General features: G+C 44.0%; 2 protein-coding genes across 6 annotated transcripts in view; both read right to left on the reverse strand.

Moving 5' to 3' along the window:
- klc2 (kinesin light chain 2) overlaps positions 1-12,949 on the reverse strand; it is a 19,125-nt gene extending 6,176 nt beyond the window's left edge. For 3 of the 5 annotated variants that reach the window (XM_076288908.1, XM_076288907.1, XM_076288904.1), the window contains exons 1-8: positions 12,513-12,949; positions 10,009-10,293; positions 7,381-7,687; positions 6,715-6,931; positions 4,624-4,813; positions 3,862-4,035; positions 825-924; positions 319-368 (exon numbers count right to left, since the gene is read on the reverse strand). In XM_076288908.1, coding sequence (XP_076145023.1) covers positions 319-368; positions 825-924; positions 3,862-4,035; positions 4,624-4,813; positions 6,715-6,931; positions 7,381-7,687; positions 10,009-10,239 — 1,269 coding nt within the window. In that variant the 5' untranslated portion in view covers positions 10,240-10,293; positions 12,513-12,949. Of the gene's footprint in view, positions 1-318; positions 369-824; positions 925-3,861; positions 4,036-4,623; positions 4,814-6,714; positions 6,932-7,380; positions 7,688-10,008; positions 10,294-11,229; positions 12,449-12,512 lie in introns of those variants that run through there. The other 2 variants (XM_076288905.1, XM_076288906.1) reach the window with 2 other exon arrangements.
- Positions 12,950-13,760: 811 nt separating this feature from the next.
- pacs1 (phosphofurin acidic cluster sorting protein 1) overlaps positions 13,761-20,000 on the reverse strand; it is a 37,743-nt gene continuing 31,503 nt past the window's right edge. The window contains exons 23-24 of the mRNA XM_076288909.1: positions 19,433-19,552; positions 13,761-18,338 (exon numbers count right to left, since the gene is read on the reverse strand). Of these exons, the coding sequence (XP_076145024.1) occupies positions 18,220-18,338; positions 19,433-19,552 (239 nt within the window). The 3' untranslated portion in view covers positions 13,761-18,219. The remainder of the gene's footprint in view (positions 18,339-19,432; positions 19,553-20,000) is intronic.

Raw genomic sequence — 20,000 nt, forward strand, 5'->3', positions numbered from 1 at the left:
TTTGTTCTCATATTTGTCAGTCACTCAGTGATACAAACACTCAATCCAATCACCCATCTTACCACACACACACACACGCTAACATTCACGCTAACCATCAACACACAACATTCAAAGAACACCTATGCTGACATTCTCATTAACACACAGAGCCAGTTCATCTTCACACATACATGCTCTTTCTCTCTCTCCTTCACACGCAGGCACACACACACACACAACACACACACACACACCACACCACACACACACACACCCCTCATTAAGAGGTGTCTCCCACTGGGTTAGCCATGTGGAGAGCCTCGGGTGCTGACCCACCTTGGTCTCCTCCCTCTCCTCCGCATGCATCCAGATGGGCTTGTTGTCATCTGCACAGGGGGATGGAGCCGTGATTAATCACACTCACATACAGGATACGATTATCGAACCATACACAGGTCACCATTACTGTAATTGAACTGTATAAGGAGTGAAATAATGCGTGCAATGTATGTGTATGTGTGTGTGTGTGTGTGTGTGTGTGTGTGTGTGTGTGTGTGTGTGTGTGTGGGGGGGGGGGTGGACGACAAAGAGCTTAAAAAAATTAATTAAGTTCTTCTTTTCTTTCAGACACACACACAGACACACACACAAGTTAAGCTGTCCCCGGTGTGACGCTAGCTAGGATAAACAGACACTATTCTCAGCACACTTATTGACGGTTGAGGCTGATTCAGCAACACTCAAGACAGATAAACAACCAACTTCCTCTCTCCTCTCTGTGTGTGTGTGTGTGTGTGTGTGTGTGTGTGAGTGAGTGAGTGTGTATGTGACGCTGAACTCACTGTTGACAGATCCAAACTCCTTCTCGTGGGCACGGGTCAGAATCTCCTTATACAGACATTCGGCGTCCTTAAACTTGCTCTGTTTCAGATAGCAGGTGGCCTGGAGAAAGAACAAACAGCACACACGGGGGTGAACAACAAACCTTGGCGGCTAGACAAGCAGGGGATTAAGAGATTACTTTTAGACTCATCAAAATTGGCAAATGTCCTGCCAGATTGTGACACATCAAAAGTGACGGTCTCCTACTAAAACGATGAATGATCACATGCTTATGATGTAATATAATAAGTTCATTGGAGTTACCACAAAAAGTGCAATGACACTTTACTTAGTCGATCAGCACCACAGAAGCGAAGTAGGCTCTTACCCCTATTATTTGGCCCATTAAAAATAGCATGCGTTTAAAAACAGTGGCAGTGGTAGATACTGAGAGCATAAGACTACAAAGGAAAAACAAGAGATCAGCACGGAGACAGTGAGTCTTCTAGAGGTGAGACCTGCCCGCCAGGGTTCTGAACTGTAGCTGAACTCAGACCACCACCATAAACAGCTGCTGACAGCATATGTGAGTGTGTGAATACAGTATGTGTGTGTCTGTGTTTGTTTGAGTGTGTGAAAGAAAATTTCAACACGTTCATTTTCAGACATTCTAAATACATTGTTAGAACAAATTACATAAGTCATTTAATTATATATTATAAAAATGTGTGTTATCATAGCTTACTTAGTCAAAGTCAAAGACAAAAAGGCAATGGTTTTAATCTTTGGTTACTCCTGGCTGTATCTTCATAGACAGATCTCTAATAACTGTGGACGTGCTAACCAGATTACTCTTCTATTTATACAGACAGATCTCTGATGAGCGTTCTGGAGGTGTTCACTGCTCACCAGGTTGTTCTGTTATTACTCTTAAGGGTCGTTCACACCAGGAATGAAAGAGAAAGTGGAATAGATCGTTATGTCCAATATTTCAATATGTGGTTTAATGTTCTACATTATGTCCAATATTTCAATAATATGTGGTTTAATGCTCTACTGTACATTTCTCACTAGTTGGTCACTTTGATACTAAAGGCCGTCACACACGGCCAGCGATGCGATAGTCGAACGCGACGGTGGAATTCTGTTAATGGCTTTAATACACACACTACTGTCGACGTGATCGCCCATCAATTCAGTGGAGATACACTGACCAGAAAGCTGTTTTCTATTGTAACGTATCAAAATCGCCCTGAAAAATAGAAAGAGGCTGATTAGAGTTAGGACCCCGTGACGGTTGCCTTGTAATTTAATTTGCCGTGTGTGTTTCCCCATTCACTTCATTAGATTCTATTAAATTTTGCCGGTTGCCTGCCATAAATTGCCATCGCATTGCCGGCCGTGTGTGTAATGGGGTGATGGAATGGATGAACAGAGCATTTTACCTTGTTCTGTGATGTTAACACAGAAGGTATAAAACTTAGGTCAGTCCAAGAAATGCTCAGATGTTATTTCACAAGACCAGTAAGCCTATAATTAGGCTGGAGAATAAAATGGTTCGTTTTGGCAGATATACTACCCCCCGTGGTTTTTCTGGTGGATTCTGATTGCTATTCATTACCGTTATAGTTTATGCGTGGACGTCGTGATTCATATGAACTAGAACGATATTTTTGTGCTGTTAATGTTATAGTTATCGTTCTCGGTGTGAACAGCCCTTTATACAGACAGATCTCTGATGCGGGTTATGGAGGTGGTCACCACTCACCAGTGGTGGACATTACTTGAGTACATTTACTCAATTACTGTACTTAAGTCGCTTTTTCATGTATCTGTACTTTACTTCAGTATTTAAATTTTGTTAAACTTTTTACTTTTACTCCAGTACATTTCAAGGCCAAATATCTTACTTTTTACTTCACTACATTTTGTGACAGCTGAAGTACAGCTGAAGTTCCTTTTGGAAAAAAGACTGTCCAAATACATGTGTACTTACTGTACATGTATATTTTCTATTAAGAGAGCTAGGCTTTAAATAATGGTCTTGCCTAACCTATGTTATTGCCATATCCACTATTTACTGTACCTTGTTGCCCCCTTTTTTACAATATTGATGTTACCACAACTAGCCTCTTGACGCCATAGAGCAAATGATAGACAATCTGACACTATCAAACACAAAAGGGAACATCTTGATTTGGTCCGAAAGTATAAAGCATTCAACAAAGAAAAATGTGGTTACTTTGAAGTATCTACGATAAGATATCACTTTAGTTTGTTTTTAGTTCTTTCTACATACAGCAATTATTAGCTGATTTTGTCCTGAATGGAGGAGAAAGGTAGCCTAGAAATCTAGACGCACCCTAGCGGCAGCAAATTACATTTGCTTCCAGGGCTAGTCTAGCAACTCTCCGTTGGCTTGTGAGCTCGAAAAATTTAACTTCTATCAGGCCAATCAAATCGTGTATAGAGTCGTTAGGCGGGCTTAACATAATGATTGATGGCAGAGTTGCAACGGTTTGGCTTGAATTACCTGCTACTTGAAAACAAAGAAGATGGATGTTGCTGTTGGCGAACAGTGTGACACGAGTTAAGCTTTTATTATGTTGGCAAACGTTTGAACTAGCCAACTAGCTCTGCTGGTGGGAAAACGCATGGGACTCATAGCGCTGCCGCTGTCCTATTGCGTGCAGAGGGAATTTGAAAGACAACCGATTATCCCGCCCCTCGGACTGAGCACTGCAAACGGTGAGTGCCCAGACCCTACATTTTAATGTGGGTCTGGCTCGTAAGGCTAGGAGAAAGGCTCAATGACTGCATGTCTGTGCCGAATCATTTCAACAATAGTAAATGCAACCGTATTAATAATCATAATACATTTCAGGACTTTTACTTTCGATACTTAAGTACATTTGAAGGCAAGTACTTTTGTACTTCCACTCAAGTAGAAATGTAAAAGGAGGACTTTTACTTTTACTGGAGTAACATTTGACCATGTGTATCTCTACTTTTACTCAAGTACAGGATTTGTGTACTTTGTCCACCACTGCCACTCACCAGGTTGTTCTTGGTCTTGGCCACGTTCGGGTCGTCAGCGCCCAGCTTGCTCTCATAGATCTCCAGGGCACGGCGGTAGTAGTACTCCACCTCCTCATACTTGCCCTGGTTCTGACACAGGAGCGCCAGGTTGTTCAGCTGTTTGGCCACGTCAGGGTGGAACTTCCCCAACACCTGAGCACGCGCACGCGCACATGCACACGCACACACACACACACACAAAGGACATATGTACAGATAAGCGTGACAGCAGACCTGAACAGATGCAAAATAAATATGAATATGTCTTTCATTTCTTTTTCTGTCTGCTGCTGTTGATGCACCACAAACTGTGTAATGGTCCTAGAGCTGATTTTCTTACTTTATATTAAAAAAAAACATTTATACTCGTATTTGCCTAAATGGTTCAATATGTGGTTTAATGCTCTACATTTCTCACTAGTTGGTCACTTTGACACTAAAGGCTGTTTTCTATTATAACGTATCAAAATTGCCCTGAAAAATAGAAAGGGGCTGATTAGAGTTATGAGCCTGCGACGGTTGCCTTGTCGTTTCACTTGCCGTGTGTGTGTCCCTATTTACTTCTTTAGATTCTATTCAATATTTGCCTAAATTTTGCCTCCATAACACCTCCATTTAGGCCCTAACACCTCCATTTGCCTCCATAACACCCATAACACCTCCATTTAGGCCCTAACACCTCCATTTGCCTCCATAACACCTCCATTTAGGCCCTAAATGGTTCAGAGCAGTCTGCGGTACCTTCTCGCGGATCTCCAGGGCCCTCTTACAGAGCGGCTCGGCCTCCTTGTACTTGCCCCTCTTGCCGTAGAGCACGGCCAGGTTATTGAGCGTGGCGGCCACTGCGGGGTGGTCTCTGCCCAGGGTCTTCTCTCGGATGGCCAGCGCATCGTTGAGCAGGTGCGCCGCCTCTTTGTACTTGTTCTGGTCTCTGAATGTAGAGAGAAAAGGAAGACACTTAGATATGGGCAACTAGTCATAGTCATAACACATGACAAGGTCTCCAGGAAGCTGTGCGCTAACTGTGCAAAAGCAAAGTTTGAAGGACACGGCTATTATTTCAATGTAAAAAAAAAAAATCATTATTCCCAACCTTGTCAATGACTAACTATTGTTCCTATTAATTCAGCTACATTTCCTCTAGTGTATAAAGTAACACGGAAGGAATGTGTTGTTGAAGTGTTACAAATGTTTCACAGGCTACAGTAAGTGAAGGACATCTGAATGACTTATTCTGGTCCCTGACAGAGCATATGAAGCCATTAATCGACATTTTATTTCACTAAAAGCTATGGACAATTACCTGTATGAAGACACAAAGCAACGTATTCAGCTTTAAATGTACATTGCACATTTGACATTGAGTATTAGCCCAGCATTGCTTTACAGAGTCACTAGACTAAACTCAAATGATAAGAGAGGTTCAGCTGATGGATGTTATTACACATGCAAGAACGTCCCTTGTTCCTCAGGCTGGTTAGAACCAGAGGCGTGCCGTTACTCATTTCAGCTGTGGCATGAACATACACGGGATGTGTCGTGTTCACAGAATCAAAACAAATCCAGGCCTGTATCTAACCTCAGTGGGGTTGACGACCCGACTACAAATATCCTTTTGACGACAATTATCTTTTCAACTTATTCTGATCTCTAGAGTCTAGAAATGTGGATATTTCAGACATCCAGACAGGCCATTACTTGCTCCTAGTTCCGGCCAGGCAGCCCCAGATAGAACACTGTAAACAAGAGTCTGACTCCATAGATCTGCAGACACTGCATAGCTATGGTCTACCCCGACTGTCAGGTCAAATGACATGGGGAGTTAAGTCTCTGCAGTCGCCCAGAAGCACTTCCAAGTACAAACAAACCGGGAGGACACTGGATAATTTGTACTGTCTGTGATGCTCAGAAGAACAAACCAAGCTCCTCAAATAAGCCTTTACAACTTTTTACATCTACAGAGAGAAAATATTGTAGCAGAAGCCTTGAACTGTTGCCATTACATACATTATGGAATTCTGTGTTTTTTGTTAATGGGTACATTTAGTCTTTTTAAGCCAAACATGGCATTTCAAGTGGGTGTCTGGGTCAACTATGTGAGTTTCTCATAACAGATTAAATTGCAGTGTCTCTAAACTAACAATCCCAGTGCAAGAGCCCTTGTTAGCGATGCTATAGGAAGGTTCCCCCGTCATGCAGAACTGAGATGGCTGAAGTAAGACGAACCACGACATCGCATCAAAGGTTTGTGGACGCAGCACTTCACCATAATCTCTCATTCTGATATCTGAGGCTGTTGCAACAGTAAGTCCAGGACGCAGTCTGGCCTCTGATTAGAAATGTTGAGCCCCTCTCCCCTCTCCATAAATCAGAGTGGGACGGGCTCAGGAACGCCCGAGTGCAGTGGTGGAGTCTGTACTCTGTACCACATAAGAGCCCAGTGCCCACGGGGATCCACGGTTGAGTCTTACTAATGGAGCTGTATGTAAGTATGTAATGTAAGTATAAAGCAATTTCCTGAATGTGCGCCCCAATTCTACCTCCCACTCACTTCCTGTCTTCTCTCTGTCCTCTCAAGTAAAAGCTAGACAAAAGCTACAATATACAGTGGAAAGAAAAAGTAAGTGGAACTAGTCTTAGCCTTAGAATTACCTGCAAATTACCTAATAATTTGTCCAAAAATATGGTCTGTTATTCAGCTGAACACAATCTGTTTTCACTAACAAACACATAAGTTATAGCCTTGTCCCTGTCCACTATTCACTGTTCTACCAGATAAAGTCTAAAAAAAAAAAACACCCCAAAAAATAGAGCCAAAGCCAGGTGGCTCACCTGTAGACCAGGGCGAGGATGTTGAGCATGGTGGCCACGTCGGGGTGGTCGTGGCCGGACGTCTTCTCCAGGTCCTCCAGGGCCTGCTTGCACAGGGGCACGGCCACCTCGTAGCGGCCCTGCGAGGCGTACTGGATCACCAGGTTGTGCAGCGTCCGCAGACGCGCCGGGATCTCGTAGCCACCCTGCTGAGCTGCCACCTCACCGCTCGGTTGGTCTAGAGGACACACAGAGGTCAAAGGTTATCGGGGATTTTGAGACTCCCGTTTCGAGCAGCAGTCTGTCATATGAGACTTTGTGAAACTTCAAATCATATTGTGGTACATAATGGTCATTCATATTCAGGGGCAAAAACATTGAAATTATTTTATATGGCAAATGCATCCCAATGTCTTTAGTGGTACTCTCAATCAATTTATCTGCTATTAATCTCTGTTGGTTAATGGTTATGAGTGGAATGGATATAAAAGAAAAGCAGAAATATACGGTAAAATAAAAGAGAGAAAGAAACTGAAAGAAATGAATACACAAGGACAACAGAAAGAATAAATAAAGAAAGAAAGACAAAAAAACCAAAAGAAAGGAAAGAAGAAAGAAAGAAAGCAGACAGTAAAACAGAAAGGCCGACATGAGGGAATGTTGTGAAATGAGGGAATGTGAACGCACTGGGCCCCTGCTCGTCGTCGTTGGGGAAGAGGTCGTCCAGGTTGTCCTTGCTGTTCTCGCTGGCCTTCTCCTCGCAGCAGGGCGACGCGTCCTCGTCCAGCTTCTTGATCTGGTTCATGAACTCCAGGTGCTTCTTCTCCTCCTCCAGCTGGGCCACGCTCTGCTCGCTGCGCTGCAGCTTCTGCTGTGTGCCCGCCAGCTCGTCACGCAGCCACTGGTTCTCCTGGCACAGGCGCCGCACCTGCGCCCGCAGCTTCTGCTTCTCCGACTCCACCGCGCTCAGGTGGCTGGACAGCGCGATGATCACCTGGACCAGGAGGAGGAGGAGGAGGGCGAGAGATGAGAGGGGAGACCTGTGTTATTACCTGCATTGTCACCTGAGGGGTTATGGGGAGGGTAAGGAGAGGGGATATCTGTGTTTACATGTACGCAAGAAGAGAAAGGAGAGGTGTTATGTTATCCAATAAAATTGGTGTTGGTAGTGTTCTTATTGGTGTTATTATTTTGTTATTATTATGTTATATTACTGAAATATAATTGCTTATTTTTTATGTAAAAAGACATGGAGACAGCAATGGGTAGGAAAAGTGTTATTAGAGAGGACAGTGAGACCAATGCTATTACAGGTATGGTACTTGAGAAGCAAGAAGGGTGGAAGACTAGGTGTTATCATTCTATGGTTATTTAAAGTCATTCAAACATAAAACATTGGCTATTTTATTTTATCTTACTTGTTAAAAGAGAGATGAGAAAGGATCAAGGAGGAAGTTTGTTTTTATTTAAAGTTATAAAATGGATTATTTATTATTCCATTATCCAACAGAAAGTGGAGAGGGAAGTGCAAGGAAATCAGTTTAATTATTATCACTGTATTGGTGAATTATTACTAAAAGTATGTCAGAATGGAAGGGATGTTTTTTCATTTTATGTTCCTCATTCTTTACTACAAATGTTTTATGAATTTCATAGGTTTGATTTTGACCATTTTGAACTGTATTGATGACTTATTACTATTAAGCGAGTCAGAATGGGTCGGCTATTTCATCCTATTTCTTCATTTAATGTTCCTCATACCTTACTGCAAATTTCTATGAATTTCATTAGTTTTGTTTGGACTTTTTAGTCCTTTCAGATAAATTATCCACAAATGCTTTTATGCTTTTGTATTTGGCTTGCTGGTAAAGAGGACTATGTATTTCAAAATGACAAGCTATTCCAATTCTTATCATGAGTCATCATGAGTGGTAATATCTCACAATATTTTCACTTGTCTCTTTACAGCTCGGCCTCTGGCCTTGTGCCATTGGCCAAATCCCAGCTCTGGGTATATCCTTTACTCCACTCTGACTCGTGTCATGCATATTCATCCCTTTTCTCTTTCATCTGGCTTATCAGTGCCTTGCACCCACAGCTGAGCGGCCCTGCCATCATCTAGTTCCCCAAGGTCAAGCCCGGCATGTCCTCACACCCTTGGACCCTTGACCAATCTTACGGCTCCCTGGTGCCCTGGTCATCTCTCTTCACCCCCCCCTCCTCCCTCTCTCCCTCTCTCCCAGACCTGCACTCCCTCTGAGTAGACCCTTCTCCCAGACCTTCAACACCCTGAGTAGACCCTTTTCCCATACTTCCATATCCCCCTGAATAGACCCCTCTCCCAGCGTCTAATCATCCCCGCTGGGATGTGTGTGTGCTAGGGTGTCCAGCCTGTTGAGAACCGTGGGGGAGACAGTCTGGGCTCATCACCCTGACATCATCCCAATGGTCCCCCTGGTAACCTGCATCAGAACCACCGTCCTTTGATTCCTCACCACTGAACTCCATTTAATATATTAAATCAGGGGATTTAGTATGTACTGTGATAAACCAGGGATGTTTTCAAAGTCGTTCTGACTTGATCACCAGTTTGAGATTTTATAAAACTTGCATGAGGGAAAAATGATGAAAATAAGCATCCAAACTTATATATAAAATCTTTGCAGCTTGTCTCTTTTACCTTCTTGTAGTATCTTGTCTATGAACCTGCATACTTAATTATTAGACCATGTTTCCTTTCCTGTAACATGAACCTCTTCCTCCCATGGGTTCTTCCCCTAGCTAACCACACCTTGACCACCACCTCAACCCCACACTCGCTAACCCTCTCTCAGTGACTTTTGCCTCTCCCAAGCCCATCTAGGTGGCCTCCAGCTTATTACATCAATCTCTTGCCCCTTCACCCAGCTATTCCATCACCCTTCTTTCACTTTACTTGCATCACTCTAAGGCTTAGCTCAATAGCCTCCAGGTTACAACCTCCACCACCTCATCAACCACCATCATCATCATCATCATCATCTTCAATGCTCTTCCTTACCCAACCGTTTCCCTTCCAGTTAACTGTGCCTCTCCAAGGCTCTAATTTGTTGTTCCAGGAACATCACAAGAATGTTAATCCAAGGAACTGTTACTTGATGAAATCATGGTAATTTCCAGGTGACCAACACCACCACCGCCATCTTCTATCTCCTTCACCCAGCTGTTTCCCTCCCTACCTTTCTCAATGGCCTCCAGCCAGGTAGCCACCCCCACCAGTTATTCTCTACCCATCATTCACCCAGCCATTTCCTCCCCCTCTCTCTCGCCACGTACCTGTGCCTCTCCGAGGCCCAGCTCGATGGCCTCCAGGCTCTTGCGCAGCAGGCCGGACTTCTCCTGGGTGGCGGCGGGCAGCTGGGCGCAGTCCAGCATGGAGCCCAGCAGCTGATTGTGCTCGCCGCGCAGCGTCTCCAGGCCCTGCATCACCGCCTTGGTGTTGAGCACGATCTCATCCTGACTCAGGCGCTCCAGGGACTCCTCGCGTGGGTAGACCATGGTGGACATCGCCCGGGGGGGGGGGAGGGGGGTTGGGGACTTAGGGCTCCTCGGTCAGATGGGCTGGTGGAGATGGGGCAGAGAGAGAGAGAGAGAGACGGGGTTGAGCGGGCATGCAAGGAGAGGGATCAAAAAAGACCAATAGATGAACAAGTAGAAAAGTTGATTTTGGATTGTTGTCAATTATTTGTTCAGGAAAAAGAAAGGACCATAAAGAGAAGAGAAGAGAAGAGAAGAGAAGAGTGAAAAGGCTAAAAAGCCTGGTAACATTGATTTGAATCACTCCAGAGAGGCTGGCTGCAGTGTAAACAGTCGGATGACAGACATCTTTAGCAACCAGCTTTCTCTATATTTAAGAAAACATTAATCTGCTGCTATGATTCAGATATGCGTGGCGCCATATGAGGCATGACGAATAGCTCCTCTGCCACCAATACATTAGCAGCCAATCGGCTATTTTAAATATTTCATGACTAAATTGCAGGCGTCACAATTATTCACTTCCTGAAACACTTCCCACCAGCTCGGGCACCATAGCGCGAGAACATCCCTGTGCAGACGCTGCAAAACGCACCCGGACTGACCGGTACACCAGTTTGATGATCAGTCAAACGGAAATGGACAAAACCAAAAGGGCTGGAAGGAATCGGCGGCACAAAGTGTTGCAGTTGCTATTGACATATCTGACAGCCAACCCCCGAGCCCACTCCAGCGTCCACACATAGAGAATTCGTAGCTTTTGAATATTACAGTCTCTGTTTGCAAAAAAACAACAACACATAGCCTAATGGCAATTTACTTATGGCCTTACAATTACTCTGCGACACCAGCGCAACCACTCAGCTATTTGAGGTCCCATCCAAGTGATCTGGTAATAAGTAGGTTAACTGTAAACAAAGCTGGGGTGATGGCTTCCATACTGACTATGCAGATGGCACCGAGGCTATGGGAATAGACTACGCGCCACAAACACTCTTCCGAGGTGGAAAATAAACTCACGTGGATCTTCTAACAGAAGAAGAATGGTGCGGTTACTTGGCGTCGTCTATTCTTGTCTCGAAACCACATTCAAAACTTAGCCCGCACTCAGATGTAAACAAACCGGCTGTCTGTCTGCTGCAGCGGATGCTAGCCTATACTGACTGCGCAACTCGGCTCCGAGCTCTCACCTAGTGGTGGCCGAGTACCTGAGATTTTATTCTCTCGCCACCAGGAGGCCCTCGCCCACACCCTCCCTCCCTCTCCCTCAGTCTATTGACTGCAATGCACCAAGAGAGGGTGCCCGTTTCATCCGGGTGGAGAGAGATAAGATGTCTGGAATACCGGTTTGGATAACGGGCATAATATAAAACAAAGTATTCCTTCAGTTACATATTTCTAAGTCAATCACAAAAAGCCGAAATATCCTGCATTACGCATAATAAACCGAAGGGTCTGTGTAAAGTAACCAAACTTGATGGGATGACGCGCATCAAGGTGACCGACATCGGACGACTTCCACTTCCAGTCTCTCAAATTCAAGTCTGCATGTTCACATTGCACTGTCTAGTTATGTGTCCTCCAACAGACCATTCGTGTTAATGCACGAGCGAGCTTCGCCATCCTATTGTATTTGTAAACACGTCGTGCCAATTCGCAGGCTAAGATCATCTCCATGTAAGACTGATTGTGCAACACAACCTAATGTGCGAATGAGGGCGATAATGTGCTTTAGGGTACTGTGTATTTTATGGCGTGTTATTTAAAACTCCAAGAATAAATACGCACAGGCCTATAACAAGGCTGTCTTTCAAACCTACGCAAGAGTCTGCTCACTTGTGACATTGTGTCAAGTTGGTGATACATTTCACCTGACCGAGGGCAATGTCAACACCATGTGTAAAGGAGGCTAGTCTAGAATTAACTATTCCCATCTCACAAATATAACTTTAGGCTATTTGAATTATAAACCCAATAACAAATGTGATGTAGTGCAACTATCGTGTTAAAAATAATCGTGCCTGCGTTGTTACCATGTAGCCTAGGGGAGATGAGCGCATCTCGTGTTTTTAGCCGGTAGGCTACCGTCCTACTGGTCCCTGGAACAAAGCCTGACCTAGTGATGAGATGCCCGCCTTGCATCATCGCTCAGTCCATACTGACACGGCACCAAAAACGCTCGGCCTTTGACATTTCAGATATGACCCAGACATAGGCTACACTACAGGCCTACAGGACAGCGAAAGTGCTAAATAATCCAATAACAATTCAGTACACTTGAATCAATGGCCGAGGCTGCTTACCTTTATCTGCACGTTATTAACGCCAGGGATACGTTTAGATCCTCTGAAAGTCGTTGAAGAGTCGATAAGACCTGTTTTCAAAGAGAGTGCAAGTTGCAGTGATGTTAAATAATGTAACGCCGGCTCGTATATCACTCGAATTCGTGGAGATACATTGTAACCAGTTACGCTAGCGTGGCTAGCTAATGCAAGCAAGCCCGTTAGGAATTAGTCAGCCAAGTAGTTTTCAATCGGCCTGTTGACGAACCTAGAATTCAGTTGCGCTCACTAGGCAGTAACGAAGCTCACAGAACGGGGCGTTTTTAATTCATCCATTCTGGTCCTTTAGCCGCTAATGGATCCACGTAAAAGAAGGCAAGTCTCAGTTGTTTTCTTTATTCCTGCGCTCGCTGCGTGGAGGCAAGGATGACAGCAGGAAGCTGAAAATGGCTGGTGCGTAAACGCTCCCAGAATCCACAGGCTTTTCTGACCGGCGCGCTGACATCATCCCTGTCCCAGCCCACTACCCAACAACCACCTAACCCCGCCCCGCCCTGGATGCGGATGAGCTTGCGCCCCTTGTTGCCCTAGGCGGGGGTTGGGCCAATCACCAATTGTATACTGCTATTGTATATTACAGTAACAGAATAACTAGGCTAGCCTAGGCTACAGCATCCTACCTAGTCAAGTGCTCTACTCGAGACAAGACATGATGCCAGTTCAAAACATAAACCATCCTGGCTGAACCAATTATTTTTAACCTAGTTCTCATGCCTTGGTATACAATTTATAAATTATGTGATATGTCATGTGTAATGACATGTAAGACAATTGGCTACAGGACTAGAGATTAAGTGCAAATAAATTCTACCCCAAGGCCTAATGTCAGCACCAGACACAATAAATAAATACAGTGGAATTCCACTCTCCTTATAGGACAGCAGAATGATTGTCTTTTACACATTCTAATGCATTTGTTTACAGATCTCTCTTTGGGAAAAGTATAAACAAATAAAACACCTGATACTCAGAATTATTGGTCAATGTTATATTTTAATCCTCTCTGCCATAAGATGCATTTGGTCTAGAGGTATTTTTATTTTTACCAACAAAAAAATACATACGGCAACTTTAAATGTGCCTCCTGCATTTATTATGTGTGTGATAGTTCTCGTTCTTTAAAGGGACACTGATCTAATCGCACAGTCAAACATCGTACACAAAACAGACTGTGACCTGCACTCAACAATAACTTACAAATGAAGAGAATGTTTTTTTTTTTTTATTATTCTTAAAAACACAGTAAACATGTCCACATGTCATCATCCCACATCGTTTTTCGTATTGACAACTCAATTATGAAAAAAGCATTACTACAAAAAATGTTAAATAAAAAATAAAACACATTGAAAAGAAAACAGGTAATATTACAAGCACTTCTTCATGATATGTACAAGCATTGTCGCTTATAGGCAAAGAGGCAGATGGCTAAGACTTGCAGAAGAATACAACAGTGTGCACTAAATTTAACTCGTCACGTCCACAAGCTTGGCTCATGTCTCTCGTAATGTTTATTTTCCAAATGGTGAATTTCATAGTTCAACATTATGCTGATCAAACGACTGCATTAGATATTGTATTGATGCATTATGCTGCAAGAAGACATCTTCTGGAGGCCATATTCTGGAACATTTCTTAAGAGAGAGTTCAAAGCTTGGGAGCATGTGACGAATAGCCTTGTGAACGTAACCTTTGTATGTGTGTGGCAATGCTACTACCGCAAATATAAGAGCAGCCAAGGACCAAATGCAATGTGATGTGGTTAAAACTGGGCTACTACAACTCAGCTTGTGTGCTTTCTAGTCTGTGCACATCTCAATCATTTGGAGAGATCACACCATTAAATCCACAACAACAGACACAGATACGGGTAGATCAGGAAGAACTACAATAAAAAAACGGACGACTTTTAAAAAAAACGATGGAGATATTTTTTATGAGACAGAGAAAGAGAGAGACAAAAGGAAACAAAGAAACATAAACATCCCACATTATTCAATCACACGTCACATTGAAAACACTGAACATCAACACTTAACGCCACCTAGCTCCGACACAAGTGATGATGTTAATGTAACTGATGTACTGGCAGTGATTCCTTCTCAGAAATTACCCACAATCCTTGTTTTTTTTTTTTTAAAGACATGAGAAAGCTTGACTCTGTCACCGATTTCCTATTTAAAACAACCCTTTCATGGAAAACCATCCGCTACTGCTGAATCTCTGTACAGAAATGACCTCGGGCCTAGCCTAGCCTGGGTCTCTTTCTAGCCCTTGTCTGGTTACCCATGTGGGTGATATCTGACAGCAGAGTAAGATGGCTCCTTTGTACAGAGGCTGTGTATAGGGTCTAAAGGTTTTACTACTACAGTGTCAACGGGCAGGGAAGGGACACTGTAGTAAAACAGGGACTTCTTAGTTTAGTTTTAGTTCATGCACAAAGATCCGTGGATCACCTGGTTATAGTTTTGAATTACAGGGGGACAGATTTACATAAAAGCCTTCTGCCACACACCCTGTGGCAGAGAAAGCTAGACAACAGTGGCAACAAGAGAGACAGAAAGACAGCGAAACAGAAAGAGAAGGTGGGAGGGGAGGAGTAACAGAGAGAGTGTGGTAGTTACTTGTACCACAATCAGACAATTCTGCCACTGAATCCTCAGACTTGGCAAAGAGGTGGAGTAATTAAGTAAAGGCTGTTGGCTGTAATGTTCCCTGGTGGGGAACTGATCCTTCACATTATAACATTAACAACAGTAATGTCTCCACTCCACTCTCATTCTACACCCTGGTAGGAGGGGAAGAATCAGCCAAACATAATGATTAACATGGTGGACTAATTGAAGCAGTTAATATCCTAAGAGTCTTTCCATTATAGGGCAAGGGCTAGTTTGGGCCCCTGTGTTTGCTTCCCCCCCTTGAAGAACATGGATTTGTGGGCTTTTAAATTAGATAACGGAAACCCACCATCCATGTCAGGCCTCCTATTGAGAAGGAGCACACATCTTCAGGAGCACCATGGCAAACAGTACAAAGAAAGAAAGAAAGAAAGAAAGAATGAAAGAAAGAAAGAGAATGTGAATGGACATACTCAGTGTCTGGTGAGCTCCAAGTGTCTTTGTGCGAGAACTACATGATAGTGTGACATTAAGTAACAGACAGAGGGTAAAGGGAAGGAGAGTGTCTCCATTCCGCCGCAATACTACAGAGGCTGTAACTCTACACCACTCTCCCTTCCGGACACTGACGGAACATATTGACCCATTAGAAGATTAATACTTTCATTTTTTTCTCTCTCGTATTTTCTTTCCCTCAAATAATACTTTATCATGTGCCACATGGGAGAGACTGGGTTGCCCTGGAGACGACCCCTGGTCAAGCCATCACTGTCACCGGAGTGTGTCGTTTTTAAAGGTCACATCTGTGTGTGTGTGTGTGTGTGTGTGTGTGTGTGTGTGTGTGTGTGTGTGTGTGTGTGTGTGTGTGGGTGCGTAAGAGAGGCCTGTGCATTCTATTGCAGGCAAGCTGTTAGACAAACACAAACGCACAGACACACACACACACACATACATAAATAGGAGAAGTACATTCAGGTCATGCCCATCTCTATGATGGGCAAGTTGTGTTATTTGGACATTGTTGATTAAAGGGAGAGGTCAAATTCTTTCGACACGTACAAGGTCGTGGTGGCTTGCCTGCTGTAATCCGTTGCTAAGGGTTACCACAGGGTACCAGGGAGTCACATACCAGGGCACACCAAAGGCTAAAATTTCACATCTTAAAAACTAAACAAAATACACACATACACACGTAATAAACCTCACAACACACACACACACACACACACACACACACACACACAAACACACACACATACACACACACACACACACATGTACACTGTATCTTAGTTGGCACAACGTGTCCATAGATATTCGTCTTTTGTTTCACAACTACAATTTTAACGACTAAACATTTTGTTTCCACACTTTTATGTCCACACTAGTCACTGAACATGGACAGAACGGATCACAATATCCCCACATACAACGGCCACATGGACATGTCTAGAGCTGCCAAACAATGTTCCCGCGCCCTTGCTGATGTGTAAGTGTGTGTATGGGTGGGGGACAGTGTGTGTGGGTGTGTGTGTGGGTGTTGGAGGGAGGGGGTTAAAGTTGCTACAGCAACATATGTTGTGCTTTGGGTGGTTCACATAACCTATAGATACACAAGGGAAAAGCTGTGATTGGATTAAGTGCATAGCGAAACAACCAATAGGGTGCCAGCCCCAGTTCACCTGTGCAAAACCCTAAGCCAAAGGCCCGCCTACGAAAAAAAAGCCGACAAACAAAATCTCATAATAAACATTATACAAATAAAAAGTTTTAACACTACATAAACAAAAGCATGAAAAATACCGACTTTATGTGTGAACTAACACTTGGTCTCCTATGGGTGTTCCTTGTGAAGGACACCCATAATAGGGAGTCACGTCATGTGTCATCCACCAGCCTCAGCCCTTGCTACCCATCTTTGAGTGACAGGTCTCTTTCTTAGAGAGGGCAGCCATTTTGTTTGATGTCCCCATCAACACCAACTGCCCAACTACACAAGTACTGTCAACTGTTTTAGTCTACATTCGCATAAACTGTGATCTTTGGAGTAGTTAAACAAGGGAAAAAATGACTTAAAGGATCTTGTTTTGTTTTTTTTTTCTTTAAAAAAGGCCACTTTTAAAAACTTACTTCGGAAAAAACATACAGACAGATTCACTGGTTAAACTCCACCAACAGACAGGGGCCTTGGAAAAAACAAATGACAAATCTGAGAAGATGAGAATGTGGCCATAAGGGACTCCAACAAGTGAGTGAGTCCCAGACATGCAGTAAATGGTGGTCATATTTAAAAACCACATCCGAGAAAGTTCCCAGTAGGATATACTGCTGCTCAGAGATAACGGTCATAGGGGACAACATGCAGGTCTTGGACACAAAGCAGGAGATAGAGAGAGAGTGAGAGATAGAGTGAGAGAGCATGAGAGAGAGAGAAAGAAAGAAAGAAAGAAAGAAAGAGAGAGAGAGAGAGAGAGAGAGAGAGAGAGAGAGAGAGACAAAGAAATAGAGAGGCTCTTGCTGTTGGAGCTCAGTTGTAGTATATGACTGTGAGTAATCTGCCATTAAGGGCTTGCTGTTGGGAAGCTTTTGCTGCTTTTAGGTCATGCTGCATTATGAGGGATTGGCATTTGGCTGATCGGCAGTATTGTTCTTTTCTTGTGCTCTGTTCCCTCCCATTGCCCCATAAAGGTACGCTCAGTACGAGCATCATAGAGGACTGGGGGTGTGGGGGGGGGTCTTTTTAAAATAAATTAAAGTGACAAAGCGCTATATATCCACCTCACACTTAATTCAGACAAACACACACACACACACACACACACACACACACACACACACACACACACACAGACACAAACAATCGGGATCTATATGCCCCATCCCATAGCCAAATAAAAACTCCACAGAATTCCAAGGAGCAACGATTCAACGGGACACAAATAAAAACAAAAACAATACACAAGGCCCGCCCTTGCAGTTCTGCTATGATTGGCTGACAGGCATTCCGGTTGGCAGGGGGGGATTTGGCGGGCGGGAAGAAGAGGCCGGCCTTAAGAGGGTGGCTTGCTATAGCCGAAGAGGCCGACGGGAAGGTACTTGACGTGTGTGGGCCACTGAGCAGCCAGCTGGAAGAACTTGACGTCGTTCCACTCCACGCCGTCTATGGACACTGAGGAGGAGAGGAGAGGAGAGGAGGAAAATGGGAGAGGAGGAGAGGAGAGGAGGACAGGAGAATTGGAGAGGAGAGGAGGAAAGGAGAGTGGGAGAGGAGAGAAGGAGAGGAGAGGACAGGAGGAGAGGACAGGAGCAGAGGAGGAAAGGAGAATGGGAGAGGAGAGGAGGAGAGGAGAAGAGAGGAGGAAAGGAGAATGGGAGAGGAGAGGAGGAGAGGAGGAGGAAAGGAGAAGAGAATGGGAGAGGAGAGGAGGAGAGGAGGAGGAAAGGAGAAGAGAATGGGAGAGGAGAGGGAGAAGTAAGATAGAGGACAGGAAATTAGACAATGGACAACATTGGCACAACTCAGCTGGCCAAACTGCATCATAGTTCTGTTCACAGTTTTGTCTACACAGAATTCTGTTGGCATTAACATGTTCTTGGACAAAGCCAAGGACAGAACGTTTATTTTCCAGGACTAAAAATGCATTATTGTTTTTCTTTACTGACCACAATTGAATTAGCATAACATGCTTTGGAGAAACGGACCCGGTCTCTCCATCATATTTTAGTCATACATTCATCACGTGTGTGTGTGTGTGTGTGTGTGTGTGTGTGTGTGTACACGTGTGTGTGTGTACACGTGTGTGTGTGTACACGTGTGTGTGTGTGTGTGTGTGTGTACACGTGTGTGTGTGTACACGTGTGTGTGTGTGTGTGTGTGTGTGTGTGTGTGTGTGTGTACACGTGTGTGTGTGTACACGTGTGTGTGTGTGTGTGTGTGTGTGTGTGTGTGTGTGTGTGTGTGTGTGTGTGTACACGTGTGTGTGTGTGTGTGTGTGTGTGTGTGTGTGTGTGTGTGTGTGTGTGTGTATGTACACGTGTGTGTGTGTGTGTGTGTGTGTGTGTGTGTGTGTGTGTGTGTGTGTGTGTACACGTGTGTGTGTGTACACGTGTGTGTGTGTACACGTGTGTGTGTGTGTGTGTGTGTGTGTACACGTGTGTGTGTGTACACGTGTGTGTGTGTGTACGTGTGTGTGTGTGTGTGTGTGTGTGTGTGTGTGTGTGTGTGTGTGTGTGTGTGTGTGTGTGTGTGTGTGTGTGTGTTACCTCTGAGGATGGTTGGCTGCTGTTTTGCAGAGCAGATGAGACGGCTGATGCCCTCGATCATCTGGCTCTTGGAGTCCATCTCCTTCTCACGCGGCTTCTTGCCCAGGAAGATCTGCGGGACTGTGGAATGAAGGGTTCATAGCTTACACTCAATGTGTGAATGTGAAGAAAGTGACTCAGAGTTTGGTTAACTGATAACTGATGTTGATGTGGTGCCAATACATCAAGCAAGCCAGACCCCAAAGCATCGATTATGGTATGTTTGCTTATTAAGAAATGTTCAGATCAAATTGGTCAGGTATTAGCACATTCAGTGATGATATTATCCAGTTAGACCGATCAGCAATATCAAGCAAGTGTTGTATAGACCCTTTCAACAAGAAAAACAAAAACAATGCTTGAACATTCTATTTTGTTCCCAATCTACTTCCGCTTCATTAAGATAAAAAATTAAATTTTTAAAAACGAAAGCCTTGTGGGAACAACTATGATGCTGTTAATGGAACTCCCTTGAAACGGCGAATATGGGTGTATCTGTCTGTCTGTCTGTGTGTAAAGTCATACAGTA

Source organism: Alosa pseudoharengus, unplaced genomic scaffold (assembly GCF_046254945.1).
Source record: "Alosa pseudoharengus isolate Yale_2024_CS ecotype anadromous, Long Island Sound unplaced genomic scaffold, YU_APseudo_1.1 YU_APseudo_1.1_scf_17, whole genome shotgun sequence".
Taxonomy (NCBI): Eukaryota; Metazoa; Chordata; class Actinopteri; order Clupeiformes; family Clupeidae; genus Alosa; species Alosa pseudoharengus.